General features: G+C 49.3%; 1 protein-coding gene across 1 annotated transcript in view; it reads right to left on the bottom strand.

Annotated features, from left to right (window-relative positions):
* Positions 1–7,249: 7,249 nt before the first annotated feature.
* Positions 7,250–21,761, bottom strand: part of stk11 (serine/threonine kinase 11) — a gene marked incomplete at its 3' end in the record, with an annotated part of 32,919 nt that continues 18,407 nt past the window's right edge. The window contains exons 5-10 of the mRNA XM_084446407.1: positions 19,605–19,737; positions 19,223–19,359; positions 18,712–18,839; positions 8,423–8,480; positions 7,461–7,654; positions 7,250–7,260 (exon numbers count right to left, since the gene is read on the bottom strand). Of these exons, the coding sequence (XP_084302533.1) occupies positions 7,250–7,260; positions 7,461–7,654; positions 8,423–8,480; positions 18,712–18,839; positions 19,223–19,359; positions 19,605–19,737 (661 nt within the window). The remainder of the gene's footprint in view (positions 7,261–7,460; positions 7,655–8,422; positions 8,481–18,711; positions 18,840–19,222; positions 19,360–19,604; positions 19,738–21,761) is intronic.

The following is a 21,761-nucleotide window of genomic DNA, read 5'->3' as shown; positions in this document are numbered from 1 at the left end:
AGAGAGAGGGGAGAGGGAGAGAGGGAGAGAGGGGAGGGGGAGAGAGGGGAGGGAGAGAGAGGGGAGAGAGAGGGAGGGAGAGGGAGGGAGAGAGAGGGGAGAGGGAGAGAGAGAGGGAGAGATGTGAAAGAGAGAGGGGAGAGAGAGAGGGGAGGGGGAGAGGGGGGTGGGAGAGAGGGGGGAGAGAGAGAGGGGAGGGAGAGAGGGGGGAGAGAGAGAGGGGGGAGGGAGAGAGGGGGGAGAGAGAGAGGGGAGGGAGAGAGAGAGAGGGGAGAGAGAGAGAGGGGAGGGAGAGAGAGGAGGGAGAGAGAGGGGGGTTGTTGGGGCTACCAGTCTGCTGACAACGAGATACAGGAGTCTAATATTCTGGAGATGGATGTTTGTCTGCTCCCAGCTAGACACCTCCACCATCCTATACATGGAACCAGCAAGAAACTGTCTGTTCAATCACCTCTTCTCCTCCTCCTACTCACGGAGGAGCTCAGCTGGATCTCATCTTCACTAGACACTGTTCCAACCCTAACCTGTCACTCCCCTCCATCTCTCTGACCACTATTTCATGTCCTACTCCCTCTCCTCTTCCCCTGTAACTCCTCCTCCTACCCACATGGTTACCACCCGTAGCCATCTCCGCTCGCTCTCACCTACTGACCTTTCCTCTGCCATCACCTCTGCCCTCCCCGCCCCTGAATCCTTCTCTCTCCTACCCTCTGATACTGCCACTGATCTTCTCCTCTCTACTCTTTCGTCTTCTCTGGACAATCTCTGTCCCCTCACCTCCAGGCCTGCACGCCCAACTCCACCTGCCCCAGGGCTGTGGGTACTGATAGACAGAGCCTGAAAATAGCTGAGTGTAAATGGAGAAAAGGCAGAATCCTAGAGGACCTTCTTAACTTGCAATCTATTCTTTCCACGTTCTCCTCCTCCCTGTCTGTTGCTAAAGCTGCTTTCTTCCACTCTAAAATCCTAACCTCTGCTTCCAATCCTAAAAACTCTTTGAAACCTTCTCTTCACTACTCCAGCCCCCACCTCCTACTCCTCCCTGATGATTTCACCAACTTCTTTGACAAGAAAGTTAACGATATCAGATCCTCTTTCCCCCCTCCCCTGGTCAACGCTCCGTGCACCAACCTCACCTCCCCACCCCCTCTTCCCTCTCCGCTCCCCCCTCCCTCTCCATGCCCCACCTTATCCCACTTTTCTCCCCTCTCGCCGAACGAGGCCCTCAACCTTGTAACATCTAACCGCCCCACCACGTGCTTGGTAGACCCAGTTCCCTTCACTCTCCTTCAGTCCCGAACTCATCCCCTTCCTAACCCACCTCATCAACGCATCTCTTGTATCAGGATGCTTTCCCTCCACTTTCAAGACTGTCAGTCACCCCCCTCCTGAAGAAACCATCTCTCGACCCCTCTGACGTCAAAAACTACAGACCGGTGTCCCTTCTATCCTTTCTATCTAAAACACTTGGACGTGCTTCTTTAACCAACTATCTTCCTACCTCCACCAGGACAACCCCCTAGACCTTCCCCCAGGGTTCCCACACCTACCTCCACCAGGACAACCCCCTAGACCTTCCCCCAGGGTTCCCACACCTACCTCCACCAGGACAACCCCCTAGACCTTCCCCCAGGGTTCCCACACCTACCTCCACCAGGACAACCCCCTAGACCTTCCCCCAGGGTTCCCACACCTACCTCCACCAGGACAACCCCCTAGACCTTCCCCCAGGGTTCCCACACCTACCTCCACCAGGACAACCCCCTAGACCTTCCCCCAGGGTTCCCACACCTACCTCCACCAGGACAACCCCCTAGACCTTCCCCCAGGGTTCCCACACCTACCTCCACCAGGACAACCCCCTAGACCTTCCCCCAGGGTTCCCACACCTTCTGCAACATCAAATTCAAGGACCTTTCAAGGCCCAATTTCCTCAAATTCAAGGACCCATTACGGCATAGTTTGAGACGCAGATCAAGATGCAAATTTTTATAATAAGTACTAGCCACTCACAGACAACTATTAAATCCAGGCCAGGTCCAGCCTGGCTTATGTGCATGGCTGGCTTGTTTCTGTTCAGGACTGGTAGGACGGAAGCTAGTCATGCCACTGAAATAACTGTGAATTGGAATTGCATGAAATGATAAATTAAGATAGGTCTCGTCGCCTGGACACATCAGTTCCAATGCTTCCAATGCTAATCCAGCACAATAAGAGCGAGATAGCCAATAAGCTCATGGGCTCACAACAACTAGCAGCAGCTTCCATAACATTAATGGTAGCGGTCAGTGGCTAAAGCAGTTACACTGATGATTCCTGTAACGTTAGCTATTTTGCTGCAATTGGTCATGGACAGTGTACCTCTCTCCGGGGCACCCACCTGCCCCCACCAGTGAAGACCCTGTGTCTCTAGCCCACTTGAGTGCCGAGTTGTGGGGTCCGTGGTGCGGTGGCGAGACTCCGCCCCCTCGCGTCATATTGGGTCGTGGGCAGTGGAGCCCTCTCTGGGCTACCCACCTGCCCCCACCGGTGAAGACCGTGTTTCTCTAGCCCTCTCAGGGGCTGATTTGTGGGGTCCTTGGTGTGGACAGTGGCATGGTGGCAAGACTCCGCCCCCTCGTGTCATATTGGGTCTATACTATAATAAACTAAATAGCCTAACTCAAATACTCATTGAATTGCTGAAACTGAACAAGGAACACAGTCTATCTAAGCCTGTTGCTGCCCTCCCGTGGCCGAAAACGGTAAATGCAGTCTATCTGCCTCTTGTGGTAGCAACATAGAACTGCAGGTCAACAACGGGACGGAGGAAGCCAGGGAGGGACGACAACCGGACTTTTGCCATCATTGGTGTGCTGGCTTACAGCCATGCAAAAAAAGACAACTTTTGAATAAAGTCAGGGTGGGACTGTGATGTAACAGCATTGTCACGTTATTTAATTACATCGTAGTTACGTATTTCCGCAGCAGTGACAGCAACGTTACCGTAGTCTCCTCGAGGTAGGTTATTTTGTGACTATATAGGCAGCCTACAGTGTCAGCTACGTCAGCTGTTGGTACCGTCACAATTTACCAAACTACGACCAATGTGTCCCGTGGGCTTTATGTACTGTGCTAGTAGGGAGGCTCTTCATCGGGTCATATGCATGTCTTTATGTACTGTGCTAGTAGGGAGGCTCTTCATCGGGTCATATGCATGTCTTTATGTACTGTGCTAGTAGGGAGGCTCTTAATCGGGTCATATGCATGTCTTTATGTACTGTGCTAGTAGGGAGGCTCTTCATCGGACCATATGTATGTCCTGTGAATCTTTAAGCAGCCATTCTTTGTAGATGTCTTTATCAAGCCACGCATCCTGGAATTTGCATTTTCCCAGCATAGCTGGAGGTTCGCTTAGCTACATACTAGCCTACATCTTGCTTGCTGCCAGAAACATTTGACCACACTTTTTTGGGGTAGGTGGCGGTCTGATGGCGGGAGAAATGCAGACAAAAGCTGTGTTCGGAATCGCTCCCTATTCACTATATAGTGCAATATATAGGGCATCAGCCATTTTGTTTGTAGTGTCCGAATTCTCCACAGAATTTTCGTTCCCTATATGGTCCACTATTTATTACCCACAATTCACCTTGATTTCCATGGAACAGTGCATGTACCCTACATTTTCTCCGTTCCCTAGGTAGTTCACTACATGGTGAACCCTATATAGGGGAATAGGGAGTGAGGGAACGAGGGAGCGATTCCGAACACAGCTAAAGTAACATATTTACTAATATTACGTTTAAAAAAAAATTCAAGCTGTGACCCATGTCTATTTTTGTCTATTTTCAAGCACTTTCAAGGCCTTGATTTTTTCCCCTCAAATTCCCAAACTTTCAAGGATTTCAAGGCCCCGTGGGAGCCCTGTTCACCAGTCCGGGTTCAAGGCTGGCCACTCGACAGAGGCCGCCTGAACTCTCTTCTCTGTCCCGATACTCCTGGACCTGTCAGCAGCATTTGATATGGTAGACCACCAGATCCTCCTCTCCACCCTCGAGGAGAAAGGTGTCGCTGACTCTGCACGCTCCCTGTTTGCATCCTACCTGACGGACCGCTCCTACCAGGTGACATGGAGAGGGTCGATGTCGGAACCGCGTAGTCTGACTACGGGGGTTCCACAAGGGTCTGTCCTAGGTCCTCTCCTTTTTCCCCTCTACACTACATCTCTGGGCTCTGTCATTCGCTCGCATGGCTTCTCCTATCACTGCTGTGCCGATGACACCCAACTGGTCCTGTCATTTCCCCCTTCTGATACACAAGTGGAGCCACGCATAGCTGGGTGCTTGGCTGTCATCTCGGAGTGGATGACGACACATCCCCTCAAGCTCAATCTGGACAAGACTGAGCTGCTGTTCCTCCCGGGGAAGGGCTACCCGCACTGAACAGCTCCAAAATTTAAGGGGTTGTAAGGTGGCCCCTACAACACCCCTCCATTAAGTTTCAAGAAAATCGGTCTGGTAGTTTTTGCGTAATCCTGCTAACAGACAAACACAAAAGCCACCGAATGCCACCTGTGCTGTTGCTTAGGTAAAAATGTGATCCTATAGCAGCACTCTTGGCACATCTCGACTCTGAAGACATAAACATATCTCGACTCTGAAGACATAAACACATCTCGACTCTGAAGACATAAACACATCTCGACTCTGAAGACATAAACACATCTCGACTCTGAAGACATAAACACATCTCGACTCTGAAGACATAAACACATCTCGACTCTGAAGACAAACACATCTCGACTCTGAAGACAAACACATCTCGACTCTGAAGACAAACACATCTCGACTCTGAAGACAAACACATCTCGACTCTGAAGACAAACACATCTCGACTCTGAAGACAAACACATCTCGACTCTGAAGACATAAACACATCTCGACTCTGAAGACATAAACACATCTCGACTCTGAAGACAAACACATCTCGACTCTGAAGACAAACACATCTCGACTCTGAAGACAAACACTCAGTTCTGCCTCGACTGCAGCAATATCAACCCAATGAAAGGGAGCCGGCAGGCGGCTAAGTATCTCACAGTAATCACATTTCTATTAGGATAGCAACTGTAATCTGATTACTGAAAATGTATATGTAATCCCTTACATTACAAGTTACGGAAAAAACTAATCTGATTACAGTAGTCTGTTAGTTTGTAATCAGTTACTCCCAACACTGATTGCAGTTGATCACACAATCTCTCACACACATGCCACCCGTCATTTTTGTTTGTGTGTGTGGGTGTGTGTGTGTGCATGTGTGTGTGTATGTGTGTGTGCATGTGTGTGTGTCTGTGTGTGTGTGTGCATGTGCATGTTTGTGTGCATGTGTGTATGTGTGTGTGCGTGTAGGAGCGGAACCTGGAATATCCATTCATACTCCCACGCCGCTCCATATTTCATCTGGCTATTTTTAGATACATCCAAATGCATCCAGGCCTCCCCCTGCCACCGCCATCACCATTCAAGCTCCCCTCCCCTCCCCTCCCCTCCCCTCCCCTCCCCTCCCCTCCCCTCCCCTCCCCTCCCCTCCCCTCCCCTCCCCTCCCCTTCTCTGGGCTGGGGGGGGTCTGGGCTGTGGTGGGGGGGGCTCTGGGCTGGGGGCCTCTGGGCTGTGGTGGGAAGGGGGGCTCTGGGATGTGGTGGGGGGGGGGCTCTGGGCTGGGGGGGCTCTGGGCTGTGGTGGGGGGGGGGCTCTGGGCTGGGGGAGGCTCTGGGCTGGGGGGGCTCTATTAGGGCCAGTGAGACTGCAGAGCTGCTGTTAGTAGGACACTCGCTCCTGGAGTGACGGGGACCGCTGCTGTTATCACTGTCCCCGGTTGCCAGGCAACACGTCTAGGAGAAGGGCTTACGTGATGGTTGAGCCCACATACTCACAGGCCAGAAACAACACACCTTTATTGGGTTTAGAGAGGAGCTTTCATGTCCACAATAGGATGAATGACTCAACTGTGGTGATTAACAACTTAAAACAGTTTTAACTAAATGACTAACTATGTAGGTAGGGGTTGATTTGAAAAAATTGAAAACTATTTCAAAATGAACTAAGATAAGTGAAACAAAAGAACAGGACTACAACAACCTTTAGGATACTACACAAACTACAATAACCTTTAGGATACTACACAAACTACAATAACCTTTAAGATACTACACAAACTACAATAAGCTTTAGGATACTACACAAACTACAATAACCTTTAAGATACTACACAAACTACAATAACCTTTAGGATACTACACAAACTACAATAACCTTTAGGATACTACACAAACTACAATAACCTTTATGATAACTACACAAACTACAATAACCTTTATGATAGTACACAAACTAATGGAGACATTTTACATGTGATCTGCGTCCTACTCCTCATTCTCTCTGGTCAGTCTCAGTGAACGGCTCCGAATCCCAATGAACTCCACTGAGAGAAGAACGGTCTGTGGCCAGTCTGTCTGTAGTCTGTGTGTAGCCTGTCTTGTCTGTAGCCTGCCCGTCTGTCCGTCTCTCTGTGTAGACCGCCTGTCTTGTCTGTCTGTCTGCCTGTCTGTCTAGTCTGTGTGTAGTCTCTCTCTCTGTCTCTAGTCTGTGTGTAGTCTCTCTCTCTGTCTCTAGTCTGTGTGTAGACTCTCTCTCTGTCTCTAGTCTGTGTGTAGGCTCTCTCTCTGTCTCTAGTCTGTGTGTAGGCTCTCTCTCTGTCTGTAGTCTGTGTGTAGGCTCTCTCTCTGTCTCTAGTCTGTGTGTAGGCTCTCTCTCTGTCTGTAGTCTGTGTGTAGGCTCTCTCTCTGTCTCTAGTCTGTGTGTAGGCTCTCTCTCTGTCTCTAGTCTGTGTGTAGGCTCTCTGTCTGTCTCTAGTCTGTGTGTAGTCTCTCTCTCTGTCTCTAGTCTGTGTGTAGGCTCTCTCTCTGTCTCTAGTCTGTGTGTAGGCTATCTGTCTGTCTCTAGTCTGTGTGTAGGCTCTCTGTGCTGCTCTCTCCTCCACCTGTCGTCCAACTGTGCGCCCAGTACAGCACAGAACACACACCTGGACCAGAACCTGAGAACAGAGAACACCCTGAGAACACACACCTAGAACACACCCTGAGAACACACCCTGAGAACACACCCTGAGAACACACCCTGAGAACACACCCTGAGAACACACCCTGAGAACACACCCTGAGAACACACCCTGAGAACACACCCTGAGAACACACCCTGAGAACACACCCTAGAACACACCTAGAACACACCCTGAGAACACACCTAGAACACACACCTAGAACACACACCGAGAACACACACCTAGAACACACCCTGAGAACACAGAGAACACCCTGAGAACACAGAGAGAACACCCAGAGAACACAGAGAGAACACCCAGAGAACACAGAGAGAACACCCTGAGAACACACACCTAGAACCCGCCCCCCACTCCCTACCCGGCACTGTGAAGTCCTGAGTGTAGATGATGTCGTCGTCGGCGTAGAGCTGGTCGTCATCGTCGTCGTCGGCGTACCCGTGCAGGTCCTCCAGGTAGGGCACCACCGTCATGCTGCGCCAGGGGTCCCTGCTCTCCGCGCTGGCAGGGATGGGCACCGGCGGCTCCGAGGGGGGGTGTTTCTTACGCACCCAGCTGGGGGGCGAGGGGGAGGAGGTTATTTTAACACGGTGCAGCAGGGTTAGCGGTTCAGGACGGTGAGTTTGCATGTTAGGCTTTAGAGATTTCACCTGCCTCTTCCTGAGAGGATGCCTCCATCCTGCGTCACCATGGAAACGGGGCACGACCGTGGCCCTTAGAACTTAAGTCAGGAGCAGTTCTCTCAAATAGACCCCGCCCCTCGTCTCCCTCGTCTCTCTCCCCTCTCTCTCTCTCTCCACACTTTCCCTTTACCTCTCCCCTTCCATCTCTCTCTCCCCCTCCATCTCTCTCTCCCTCCAGCTCTCTCTCCCTCCATCTCTCTCTCCCTCCATCTCTCTCACCCTCCATCTCTCTCCCCCTCCATCTCTCTCCCCCTCCATCCCTCTCCCCCTCCATCCCTCTCTCCCTCCATCCCTCTCCATCTCTCTCTCCCCCTCCATCTCTCTTTCTCCCTCCATCTCTCTCTCCCCCTCCATCTCTCTCTATCCCTCCATCTCTCTCCCCTTCCATCACTCTCTCCCCCTCCATCTCTCTCCCCCTCCATCTCTCTCTATCCCTCCATCTCTCTCTCTCCCTCCATCTCTCTCTCCCCCTCCATCTCTCTCCCCCTCCATCTCTCTCTCTCTCCCTCCCTCCCTCCCTCTCTCTCTCTCCCTCCCTCTCTCTCTCTCTCCCTCCCCCTCACACAGAGGGGGAAGGGATGGGTTTCTGACTGCCCGGTGTGGACAGGTACAGGACAGAGCAGTGTTACTGATCACTTACTTGTGTTGCCTTATGTGCTGTATTGAAAACCTCTTGACTGGGTCATATTCAAGCATTCCTGAAAAGGAACAGAGGAGCATTTGAGGATAAGAAGAGTGCAGGAGAAGAGAGGAGAAGAGAGGAAAAGAGAGGAGAAGAGAGGAGAAGAGAGGAGGAGAAGAGAGGAGAAGAGAGGAGAAGAAAGGAGGAGAGAGGAGGAGAGATGGGGAGAAGAGGAGTGTCTACATACATGACAACATGACATTACAGAGTAGCACCATCAGGACAGTAATATGAATACTACATCTATGCACTGTTCTATGGACAAATTGCAACCAGGCCAGGTCCAGCCTGGCTTATGTGTGTTGGCTGGCTTGTTTCTGTGCGGGACTGGTAGGACGGTAATGTTTGATAAATAAAGATGGGTCTTGTCACCTCACCTGGACACATCAGTTCCAATGCTTCCAATGCTAATCCAGCACAATAAGAGCAGGATAGCCAGTTATCTCATGGGCTCACAACAACTAGCAGCAGCTTCCATAACATTAATGGTAGCGGTCAGTGGTTAAAGCAGTTACACTGATGATAACATAAAGTCATCCCCACCAGGAACCCCGGTCTCCTGGGTGGGGGTCCAATGTTCTCACCACTACTCTACTTGTGCAGTGGAGATCAGCGGGTGGGTTTTGGTGTCCTTCTTCCAGTCCCTAGTGTGGGTTGGGGTTAGAATATGGGTTGGGGTTAGGACAGGATCTGATCTATAAGTCAAGGGGTAAAGGTTGGAGTGAAAGGATGAACATGTGGAGGTTTGGGGTATAGTCCCATAAAGTCATCCCCACCGGGTCTTCAACCCCAGTCTCCAGGGTGGGAGTCCAATGCTCTCACCACTACTCTACTTGTGCAGTGGAGATCGGCAGGTTGATTTTGGTGTCCTTCTAGATTTTGGTGTGCTGGGACTACTGCCTCTTGTGGTGCCAACAGAGAAATGCAGGCCAACATTGTCCGCAGTAACGGAGGGAGGGAGGGAGGGAGTGATAACCGGACGAACGCTATACTAGGTGCGCTGGCTTACAGCCACGCACAAAAAAGCATCAATACATTAAGCTAATTTCTCCATCACCACCTAAAGTTGTGCCAGTCAACAGTCAGTCTAATCACTGAAAATAAACCACATGTAGGCGTAGAGCGACTGGTGCATCACATCCTATACAAAAATGAATTACTATAGGATTTGGTGTCCTACTCCTATTGTAATGAGGATTGTCTGTCTATAATGCAGTAGCGTACCGTGGGGTCTTGCACAGGGTCTTCTCCGACATTGTTATTACTCCCAATGCGCCCCCCCCAACCCCTGCCCGCACACCCCGTACACACACGCAGATAGGGAGAGAAACTACGCACGTAGGGGTCAGTGGAGTCTGGTGGGTCCTAGAATCGGGTAAGCCAGGACCAATGAAGCACGCACACGCAACGTGCACGATTTTTTGGGGGGTGCGCTGTCAAAGCATGCCCTGATGGGTTTCACAACACCAGAAGGGCGCTGAGCATTGGCATTTATATGTAAAAACATACAGGAAAACTATAGTAGCCTAGGCTACTGATGATTTTTTTTAAACACACCAACAAAGGCCAATAATTTGAGAGCGAGCGAATAAGAGGGCAATATTTAGGCCGAAACAACCAAGCTTTTAGGGACACACTAAATAAACTACAGAGCCATTATATGACAACAATGGCCAAGCACCACGAAGAGAATGACAGGACGATAAAATACACCCCCTTAGGACACAGCGCTCAATAGCCTACTCCCCTACTTCACTAATCAGTGTTTAGGCTACTAGCCTACTAGGCTACTAGGCGTATTAGCCCACCGCTCCAGGTCTTGATTTGGTCTTGATTTGATTTGGTCTTGACTTCCGTAAGCTAGAATCATTTTATCTGGCCTACAATGTTAAGTGAATAACGAGCTAGTAAGACCGGTGTCAACGGACCGTAACGTGGACTGTATTTTCATGAGGACTGTAGGGGGCGACGGAGCACTACCAAAATGCTAAACATGGATGAAAATGAAGCGATATGGCAGAATACAAGACGCATTTAAGTAAAAAAAAAAAGTCTGAAAGTCGATTTCAGGCTTCCCCTTATGGTGTCAGAACGATGGCTTATGATCAAGTTTCCAAATCAAGTTTTATTTGGATTTGTATGGGTAAGCCAGGATTACCCTGGCTTATAGGAGCAATCGCCACTGGTAGGGGTACCAATAATTTGCAACACTTGGGACAATTTAATTGTTCCTATCAAAAGGTAAACAACTATAATTCCACACCAAAACGAAGTCCATTAGGCTACGAACACTCGTGCTCAAACACCACAACGCCTTTTATCAAACTGAAATAGCCCTGCCAGTACTAACCATCTCTGGGCTACTGTATTTAACATAATAACATCGCATTCATAAGCCATCGTTCTGACACCATAAGGGGAAGCTTGTCAACGACATGCGACAACAGGTCCTTATCTCTCACATAGCAGCAAATTCACACACATTGCCAACATGATCAATCTGAAATGCATACAGTTGCGTGTCCACCGACAAGCTGTATTTTAGGGCGCTATAGGGACGAGAAAATAACAGCATTTCTGATTATGTCCTCAGTCCAGTCCGTAGGCTATGCTTAGCCACAGGCGACTCAGTTCTGAAAAGGCCGGTTTCCTCTTGAAACAAATAAAGTTTGTCACTAGAGCGCCGATTTGTAGCCTACACCCGTAGATGCAACAGCCAGACATATTGATGGTATATAAAATACTAGTCTTTGCACTAAAATACGGGTCGCTCTGAACTCGTCTGTCTCCACCTGCTTCTGTTTCAAGAATGCGCGCGCATACATAGCTGGGTCTATAATGAACAAATACGACCCAGGCTCTATTTTAACAAATGCTGGGTTTTGAAGCCTCGGCGCTACCAATAAATAACTTATTTAGACGCGTTCTGTCCGAGTAAAATTATTTTTCCGAGGTAGTCTTCTTCTGTGCTGGTGGCGGTGCTTTGAAGCTTCAACCCAGCATTTGTTAAAATAGACCCTTTTGCTTAGGTAAGTGAAGTTTCATGTTTATCTGACACTTGTAGGCTAAATATGAGCACCTCTCCTAACTAGGCTGACACCGATTTATTTTGACGGCAAAGTGAATGGACCAGCAAAGGACTGTTGTCTGGCATGAGCGAGCGGAATGCGACAATGGGACTGAGAAGTTACAACCAGACATTCCAGTGAAACCAGGTAGTCAAAATAACTTACCTGATATAGAATGGGCACCGCAAAAGCAGGCATTTCTGATGATTTCCTCAGTCCAGTCCGTCCGCTTAATAATGGCGATTTCGTCTGTCTTCCTCTGCTACTGTTTCAAGAATGCACGCGCATACTTGTGCTGACTAGGCTGTAAAAGGGTCTATAATTAACAAATATGACCCACGCTCGTTACATAACTTCTAAAACATCCAGTGACAAAATATGTCATGGTACCTTAGTATGTCCACATTGAACTCACAACCTTCGCGGTGATAGGCAGCACACTATCCACTCGGCCATTGCTGATCTGGGAAATCTGTGGAGTCTTTTTGTTTTGATGTTATGGGACCACTGCCTCTTGTGGTAGCAACATAGAACTGCAGGTCAACAACGCCAACAGGGACGGAGGAAGGGAGGAAGGATGAAGTGAAGCCTGCTCCTTCCCCGTGCCCTGCTGTCTTAGACCAGTTTGAGCCTGTATCCCTGTCTGCCCTCTCAGATGTAGTGATGCGCCTGCGGCCTACAAACTGCCCCTTAGACAGCATCCCTTCTCGCCTTTTTAAAGACGTCTTCGACTTAATTGGAGCAAGTGTTCTATTGCTGATAAATACTTGTCTTAGCTCAGGTTGTGTCCCCGCTGCCTTTAAACACGCTGTGGTGAAGCCTCTGATCAAAAAGAAAAATCTAAATCCTGCTACTCTCTCTAATTTTAGGCCCATCTCTCAGCTACCTTTCCTCTCAAAGGTCTTGGAGCGAGTTGTTTACAACCAGCTGCAGTCCTTCTTACTTAACCATGGTATCCATGAGAAATTTCAGTTGGGCTTCAAACCTAACCATAGTACCGAAACCATCCTCCTGCGAGTTTTTAACAATCTACTTTTAGCTACAGATTCTACGTGCCTTTGACACGGTAGACCATAGGAATTTACTCGCTCGGCTCGAACAGCACATCGGCATCACCGGCTCTGCCCTAAATTGGTTAACGTCCTACCTGTCAGACCGGAGCTTCTCAGTTCAGGGGACCTGTGGGGGTCCCCAAGGCTCGATTCTAGGCCCATTTTTGTTTTTTTATTGTACATGCTGCCCCTAGGTTCCATTTTTAGGAAGCACAACATTTCTTTTCACTGCTATGCCGATGACATTCAGATTTATCTGCCCCTTAAAATCAGCTGCAAGGACTCAACAAAGCCGCTGCTCGACTGCCTGAGGGACATCAAATCCTGGTTGAGCACTAATTTCCTTAACGTGAATGAGAGCAAGACCGAATTAATCATGTTTGGCCAGGTTTCTCCCACCTCCCCTGCATATCTCCCGGGCCCTCTCAGCTCCAACGGATGTTCCTCCGCTAGGAACCTCGGAGTGATCCTTGACAGCACCTTCAGATTCGACAGACATGTCAGCTCCGTAGTCAAATCCTGCTTCTTCCAGCTAAGACTGCTAGCCAAGTCCAAGCCCTACATTTCCCCAGCTGACCTCGAGAGGGTAATCAATACATTCATTACCTCCAGGCTTGATTATTGCAACTCCCTATATGTGGGCTTAGACCAGTCTACACTCAGGCGCCTACAGCTTGTTCAGAATGCCGCTACTCGCCTCCTTACTGGCACCAAAAAGAGAGACCACATCACCCCCATCCTGGCCCCGCTTCACTGGCTTCCTGTCAGTTTTAAGAGTTAATTTCAAGCTTCTTTTATTTGTTTTCAAAACATTGAACGGGCTGGCCCCTCCCTACTTAGACGAACTCCTGCATCGCCATTCCCCAGCCAGAGCGTTAAGGTCAGCTGATCAAACGCTGCTGGATGTGCCTATAACCAGGCTTAAAACGAGAGGGGACCGAGCCTTTGCAGCTGCTGGCCCTCGGCTCTGGAATAGCCTGCCCATCCATATCAGATCGGCCCAGACCCTAGGGGTTTTCAAGTCACTCCTCAAAACGCACTTTTTCTCCCTGGCCTTTGATTAGTTCAGCACGACATCCCATCATTCTATGTTTTATATATCTTCTGGTACTGTTGCTGATATTTTATTCTGTGCCTATATTGTTTGTTTTTATTTAGTTTATTTATATATTATGTTATCTACTTTATGTTATCAACTGTCTTGCCACCCATCTGTTCAGCACTTTGGCTCGACCGCAGTCATTTTTAAATGTGCTATATAAATACATTTGAATTTGAATTTTGAAAAGGGAGGAAGGGAGCGACAAAAAGGATTCCCTCTTCTTGGTGTGTCGGCTTACAGCCAACACAAAAACACCCTAGAACTGTGGAGTCATGATATGAGTGGCAGAGTTGCATAAGTTGAATGAGACAATGCGTAGGTCTACAGTAGGTCTGTGATCCCTAGTGATAGTGGTGTTGGTGATAGTGTTGGTGATAGTGGTGTTGGTGATAGTGTTGGTGATAGTGGTGTTGATGATAGTATTAGTGATAGTGGTGTGGGTGATAGTGGTGTTGATGATAGTGTTGGTGATAGTGATGTTGGTGATAGTGTTGGTGGTGATAGTGGTGTTGGTGATAGTGTTGGTGATAGTGTTGGTGGTGATAGTGGTGTTGGTGATAGTGTTGGTGATAGTGTTGGTGGTGATAGTGGTGTTGGTGATAGTGTTGGTGATAGTGTTGGTGATAGTGTTGGTGGTGATAGTGGTGTTGGTGATAGTGTTGGTGATAGTGGTGTGGGTGATAGTGGTGTTGATGATAGTGTTGGTGATAGTGGTGTTGATGATAGTATTAGTATTAGTGTTGGTGAAAGGGACTGAAGGACATCTGTTGTTGCAGGGGGTTATTTTAGAGTGTGTAATTAAGGGTAAACTAGCTCTCAGGCTCAGCGTCTCTCACACAATTAATTCATTCATTTAAAGATCCACTGCTGTGAGAATTCAGAGCTTCTGAATCAATACATATACAATCTGCAGTTGGCTGGAGGAATCTGTAAACACACACACACACACACACACACACACACACACACACACACACACACACACACACACACACACACACACACACACAGAGATTCTGCGGACCCAGACACCCAGCATCATGGCGCCATCTACTGGACACGGGCCAAATCACACAACTACATAATAACTGAACCTTAATTTTATAGGCTATTGAGTGGTTATTACAGAGCGACCAAAACATCATAGTTATGCCCCGACCAGGGAATATTCAGAGAGATGCTTCTCAGTTTCTATAATCTAATAATAATTTTGCCTATAGAATATACAACAACTTGATTCTGCACAACTGTATACTTGAATGTTATTTAATTGCACTGCCTATATCAAGAACATAGACATCATGATTGGATGGGATAAGAAGATGAGGATGATACTTGCTAGACTACGGATTGTAAATTGCCAGTTTGGGAACCTTTAAATGTCTATCTGAGTACCTAGGACTGGAATGAGGAACTGATTAGTGCTGATAAGATACTGTAAGGACAAGCGATGACAAGAACTCCAATGTACCTGTACTTGTACTTAGTACACATAGCTAATAAACATTCTATTCTATAATAATGTCATTGTTCTTTATACAACGGGTAGTTCCGACCTCACAATCTGATTGATTAAGAGCCGTTGATATGCCACGATATACCACAGGCAAAGCCTCTTTATTGTTCTATGGGAAATATTACTGCACCAACTAGAAAGTACATTTCCTGGAGAAAATGTGAGGTGGGCTAGCTGCTGCAGCTGTAACAACTACTGCTAGTACTACTATGGAACGGGAAATCTCCATGCACCCACCGGCGAAGACCGTGTGTCTCTAACACACTCAGGGGCTGAGTTGTGGGGCCTGTGGTGTGGATAGTGGAGTGGTGGCGAGACTCCACCCCCTCGGATCACAGTGGGTCGGGGACAGTGTAGCCCTCTCTGGGCCACCCACCTGCCTTCATCAGTAAAGACCGTGTGTCTCTACCACACTCATGGGAATTGTGTGGTCTGTGATGTGATGCTACCACTGTAGTCATAAAAGTGTGCCTGTACCTTTAAGAGAGCCAGATTGTGTCCCCAAATTCAAATCCCAACTGACACTGTGAGCATCCTCTCATTCACTTCAATGGAAAGGCATGCAAGCTTCAGACAGCTCTCTCTCAAAAAGTATAGAGGCTACAGCTTAGATATTGACACCGTAGGAATCCTGGGAACTTGCTGAACATTTTTATGTATAATGTCTGTGTAGCCATGGCAACAAGTTAGAAAATGGGTATGAATTCAGAATTAGCAGCACAAAAGTTAGTGGAGAGCCATTCATTTGAATGGGGAGCGCAGTTGCTGAACAAATCGTCATACCTCAAAAACACAGCTTAGATACTTGCATTGTATGAATCAGCACAGTTGTGTGAACATTTCGATATATAATATGTGTATGAACTGTTAAAACTGTAGGCATAGCGACAAGTTAGAAAATGGGTAAAAATGCAAAATTAGCAGCTCAAAAGTTAGAGTGCGTTGCCATACGTTTCAATGAGGAGCGCAGATGTCGAACAAATTGCCATACAGCGAAAACTATAAGTCACACAGCTTAGATACTTACATTGTACGAATCAGCACAGTTGTGTGAATCTTTTGATGTATAATGTGAGATCTTTCAAAACTGTAGTAGTGCCAGCAGTTTACAAAATGTGTGAATATTTTCAAAGCAACAGCTGCCACCACTCTAAAAACATAATGATACTGAACATTCCAACAGTTTCAATGGCACAAAAATGACTATTCAAAGTTAAATTAATAAAAAACTATAAAAAATATCAAAAATCTGAATACATCCGTTAAAGAGCTAAACATCGTGAACATTTTAAAGTTTGAATGAAGTTTCTAGCACAACGTATGAAGACGTTATAAAGGAGACAAAAACTGTGGAGAACTATAATAACTAGTAAGTACATTTCCTGGAGAAAATGTAAGGTGGGCTAGCTGCCGCAGCTCTATGTAACAGCTACTGCTAGTACTACTATGGACCGGGCGATCTCCATGCACCCACCGGCGAAGACCGTGTGTCTCTAGCCCACTCAGGGGCTGAATTGTGGGGTCTGTGTCGTGGACAGTGGTGTGGTGGAAAAACTCCACCTCCTCAGGTGAGAACCGGTCGGGGACAGTGTACCCCTCTCTGGGCAACCTACCTGCCCCCACTGGTGAAGACCATGTGTCTCTAGTCCACTCAGGGGCTGAGTTGTGGGGCATGTGGCGTGGACAGTGGCGGTGAGACTCCGCCCCCTCAGATCACATCAGGTCAGGGGCAGGGCATTGACCTCTGGGTAATCTCCATGTACCCAACGGCGAAGACCGTTTGTCTCTAGCCCACTCAGGGGCTGAGTTGTGGGTTCCATGGCGTGGTGGCGAAACTCCGCCCCTTCAGGTCAGAGCCGGTCACGGACAGTGTACCCCTCTCTGGGCAACCCACCTTCCCCGACCGGTGAAAACTGTGCGTCTCTAGCCCTCTCAGGGGCTGAGTTGTGGGGCCTGTGGTGTGGATAGTGGCGTGGTGGGGAGACTCTGCGCCCTCATGACATAGCAGGTCGGGGACAGTGTAGCCCTCTCTGGGCCACCCACCTGCCTTCATCAGTGAACACTGTTTATCTACCACACTCAGGGGAGTTGTGTGGTCTGTGGTGTGATGCTACCACTGTAGTCATAAAAGTGTGCCTGTACCTTTAAGAGAGCCAGCTTGTGTCCCAAAATTCAAATCCCAACTGACACTCTGAACATCTCTCATTCACTTCAATGGGAATGCATGCTGAATTCAGACAGCTCTCTCTCAAAAAGTATAAATGTTACAGCTTAGATATTGACAACGTAGGAATCATGGGAACATGCTGAACATTTTAATGTAGAATATGCCTGTGTAGCGTAAAAACTGTAGCCATGGTGACAAGCTAGCCCACCTAATAAGTAAGAAAGAAAGAAAGAAATAGTGGGAATATTACAAGTTGGGCTAGCTTCTACAAGCTAGCCCACCTAATTATTACTGCCTGTAAAAGCATTAGTTCCATTGAGTAACTGTCTGCTGGTTACATTACAGTTTCTCCTCAAGAAAAATGGAATTCAATGTCAATTTTGAGTTGTTCTATCCGTCCTGTAGCCTACCACTCTGGTTTATCATCATCACTTTTGCAACTTGCGGTTGCACAGCAAAGGTAGGCTACACTTCGTTTATGGCTAGCTAGGTTGGTCAAAGGTAGGCTACACTTCGTTCATGGCTAGCTAGGTTGGTCAAAGGTAGGCTACACTTCGTTCATGGCTAGCTAGGTTGGTCAAAGGTAGGCTACACTTTGTTCAAGGTGAGCTAGTCTAGTCAGGAGTATTAGTTTGGTTGCTAGGGCTCATTGTTCATTGCTTTGAAACTCCATAGCAACTTGATAGTTTTGTGAACTACCTTTCTTGGCGGAGTTCACTAAAATCGATATTAAAACACTGAAATAGTAGGTATTTATCACATAAATGTTTCCCGATGATGTAACCGTTGTATAAAAGCAATAACTCACTGGAGGGTTGTGGGATATGGCCAATATACCACGGGTTGTGCTGGTCGACTCGGCTGCGCCTCGTGCCTGTGACCGCAGCCCAACCCGCGGTATATTGACCATATACTGTACCACAACCCTCCAGTGAGTTACTGCTTCAATGACTGACTGTGGTTAGGTATCTGAATCATTCTGTTTGGCTGTGATGAGGTAACAATGACTGAATCGATCTCTGATTGTCTGTGATGAGGTAACAATGACTGAATCGATCTCTGGTTGGCTGTGATGAGGTAACAATGACTGAATCGATCTCTGGTTGGCTGTGATGAGGTAACAATGACTGAATCGATCTCTGGTTGGCTGTGATGAGGTAACAATGACTGAATCGATCTCTGGTTGGCTGTGATGAGGTAACAATGGTGCATAACTAATGTGATTGGCTGTGGTGAGATAACAACAATCATTCTCTGATTGGCTGTGGTGAGGCAACGAGGCCTCCTCGGTGGGGTGTGATTGGCTGTGGTGAGGCGACGGTGCACTGTGATTGGTCCTGACCTCTCAGCAGGTCAGACAGGAGAGGACCACACTCCTCCGGGATGCTGTAGTCTCCCTTCCCGATGTTCTCAAACAGCTTGTAGATGTTGTCCCCCTCGAACGGATACAGGCTGGTGGTGATGTTGTATCTACCAGGGAGAGGAACAAACACATTCAGAGGAACATCCAACCATGGGATTCTGGGATTAAATCTACACCGGAGAATGAGTTATTAAAACACAGACTATACAGTGACTGGCCAACACTGTTGAGTAGGTAGGTGAATGCTTGGGGGACTGGTGGTGTTCATCTGACTGGACCTTGGAATAAAGGGCAGACCCTAGCTTGGACACTACACATCTGCCGAGGTCTCGACAGTGAGCGGTCTTGGTCTGGGCACTGACCTATCAGTACTTGTTCTAGCAGAAGTGTCTGTGTACTGACCTATCAGGACATGTCTTGGTCTGGGCACGGCCCTATCAGGACGTCGGCTAGCGGAAGTGTCTCCGTCTTAGACGACGGTTAAACTCACAGTGTGACACCGGCCGACCAGATGTCCACCTTGAACCCGGAGAAGGTGTCCAGGCCGTTGGCGATCTCCGGGGGCTGGAAGGCCGGGGAGCCCTGGCTGGTGCGACACGTGTCGTCCTCCGCAAATGGGTGAAGAGCCTTGAGGGACGGGGAGGAGAGGGGGGACAGGGGGGAGAGGGGGGACAGGGGGGAGAGGGAGGACAGGGGGAGAGGGAGGACAAGGAGGAAGTCAGTGTGTGTGTGTGTGTGTGTGTGTGTATGTATGTGTCTGTGTGTGTGTGTGTGTATGTGTGCGTTCGTGTGTGTGTATGTGTGCATGCGTGTGTATATGTGAGTGTGTGTGTGTGTGTGTGTGTGCGTGCGTGTGTGTGCTGGTCGGTCACCTCAGCCACCCCCAGGTCAGAGATCTTGAGAGCCCCGTCGGTGGTGAGCAGCAGGTTCCCTGGTTTAATGTCTTTGTGAACGATTCCCTGGCTGTGCAAATATTCAAGACCATCTAACAGCTGGCAGAAGTACCTGTGGGCGAGAGACAGAGACAGAGAGAGAGAATTGATGAGTGTGAGAAAAGGAGAGAAGGCAGAGAGAGTGATGAGGGTGAGAGAGAGAGGGGGGGGGGAGTGATGAGGGTGAGAGAGAGAGAGAGGAGGGAGAGAGTGATGAGGGTGAGAGAGAGAGGGGGGGGAGTGATGAGGGTGAGAGAGAGAGGGGAGAGAGTGATGAGGGTGAGAGAGAGAGGGGAGGGGGGAGAGTGATGAGGGTGAGAGAGAGAAGGGGGGAGAGAGTGATGAGGGTTAGAGAGAGATGAGGGTGAGAGAGGGGGGGGAGAGTGATGAGGGTGAGAGAGAGAGGGTGAGAGAGAGGGGGGGAGAGAGTGATGAGGGTGAGAGAGAGAGGGGGGGAGAGAGTGATGAGGGTGAGAGAGAGGGGGGAGAGAGTGATGAGGGTGAGAGAGAGGGGGGGAGAGAGTGATGAGGGTGAGAGAGAGAGGGGGGAGAGAGTGATGAGGGTGAGAGAGGGGGGGAGTGATGAGGGTGAGAGAGGGGGGGGGGAGTGATGAGGGTGAGAGAGAGAGGGGGGGAGAGAGAGTGATGAGGGTGAGAGAGGGGGGGAGAGAGTGATGAGGGTGAGAGAGAGGGGGGGAGAGAGTGATGAGGGTGAGAGAGAGAGAGGGGGGGAGAGAGAGTGATGAGGGTGAGAGAGAGAGGGGGGGAGAGAGAGTGATGAGGGTGAGAGAGAGGGGGGAAGAGAGTGATGAGGGTGAGTGAGAGAGAGGGGGGGGAAGAGAGTGATGAGGGTGAGAGAGAGGGGGGAGAGAGTGATGAGGGTGAGAGAGAGAGGGGGGGGGGAGTGATGAGGGTGAGAGAGAGAGGGGGGAGAGAGTGATGAGGGTGAGAGAGGGGGGGAGTGATGAGGGTGAGAGAGGGGGGGGGTGATGAGGGTGAGAGAGAGAGGGGGGGAGAGAGAGTGATGAGGGTGAGAGAGGGGGGGAGAGAGTGATGAGGGTGAGAGAGAGGGGGGGAGAGAGTGATGAGGGTGAGAGAGAGAGAGGGGGGGAGAGAGAGTGATGAGGGTGAGAAAGAGAGGGGGGGAGAGAGAGTGATGAGGGTGAGAGAGAGGGGGGAAGAGAGTGATGAGGGTGAGTGAGAGAGAGGGGGGGGGAGAGAGTGATGAGGGTGAGAGAGGGGGGGGAGTGATGAGGGTGAGAGAGAGAGAGGGGGGGGAGAGTGATGAGGGTGAGAGAGAGAGAGAGAGAGAGAGAGAGAGAGGGGGAAGGGAGAGGGTGAAGATGAATAAATAGCGGCTGAGGTCAAAGGTTAATGATTGATGGAGGCAGGCTAATGGCGGTGCATTAGAGCGCGAGGAGGAGGACATTATTGGATTATGACTGCTGTACCTGAAGCGGGGATAAGTCCTCTTACGTGGACTGGTGCGTTCCTCTAGAACTAGAGCATCACAATGAAGGATCTGATCCTTGTCCCTAACTAGCTGATATCTCCTGTCAGCTGGGGACCGGCACGCCCACTAGCTACTGCTGCCCCCCCTGCCTCAGCTACACCAGCAGGGGGTGCTCTGCCGCCTGGGCCTGGAGCAGGCTCTGCACAAAGGCTCAGTCTAATAATAGCACTGGGGGTGGGTAGGGAGAGGGAGAATGAGAGGGGCAGAGGGAGAGAGAGGGAGAGAGAGAATAGAGAGAGCGCGAGAATGAGAGAGAGAGAGCGAGAAAGACGGAGAGAGAGAGAGAGAGAGAGAGAGAGTGAAAGAGAGAGAGAATGAGAGGGGCCGAGGGAGGGAGGGAGAGAGGGGGAGAGAGAATGAGGGTCAGAGGGAGGGAGGGAGAGAGGGGGAGAGAGAGAATGAGAGGGGCAGAGGGAGGGAGGGAGGGAGAGAGAGAGGGAGAGAATGAGAGGGGCAGAGGGAGGGAGGGAGAGGGGGAGAGAGAGAGACAGAGAGAGAGAGAGGGGGGAGAGAGAGAGACAGAGAGAGAAAGAGAGAAAGAGAGACAGACAGAGAGAGCGAGAGAGAGACAGACAGACAGAGAG

The sequence above is a fragment of the Borostomias antarcticus genome, assembly GCF_949987555.1.
Source record: "Borostomias antarcticus genome assembly, chromosome: 12".
In the NCBI taxonomy this organism is placed as follows: domain Eukaryota; kingdom Metazoa; phylum Chordata; class Actinopteri; order Stomiiformes; family Stomiidae; genus Borostomias; species Borostomias antarcticus.
Note: the sequence above shows the minus strand (reverse complement) of the source record. Positions and strands in the feature narration are given on the sequence as shown.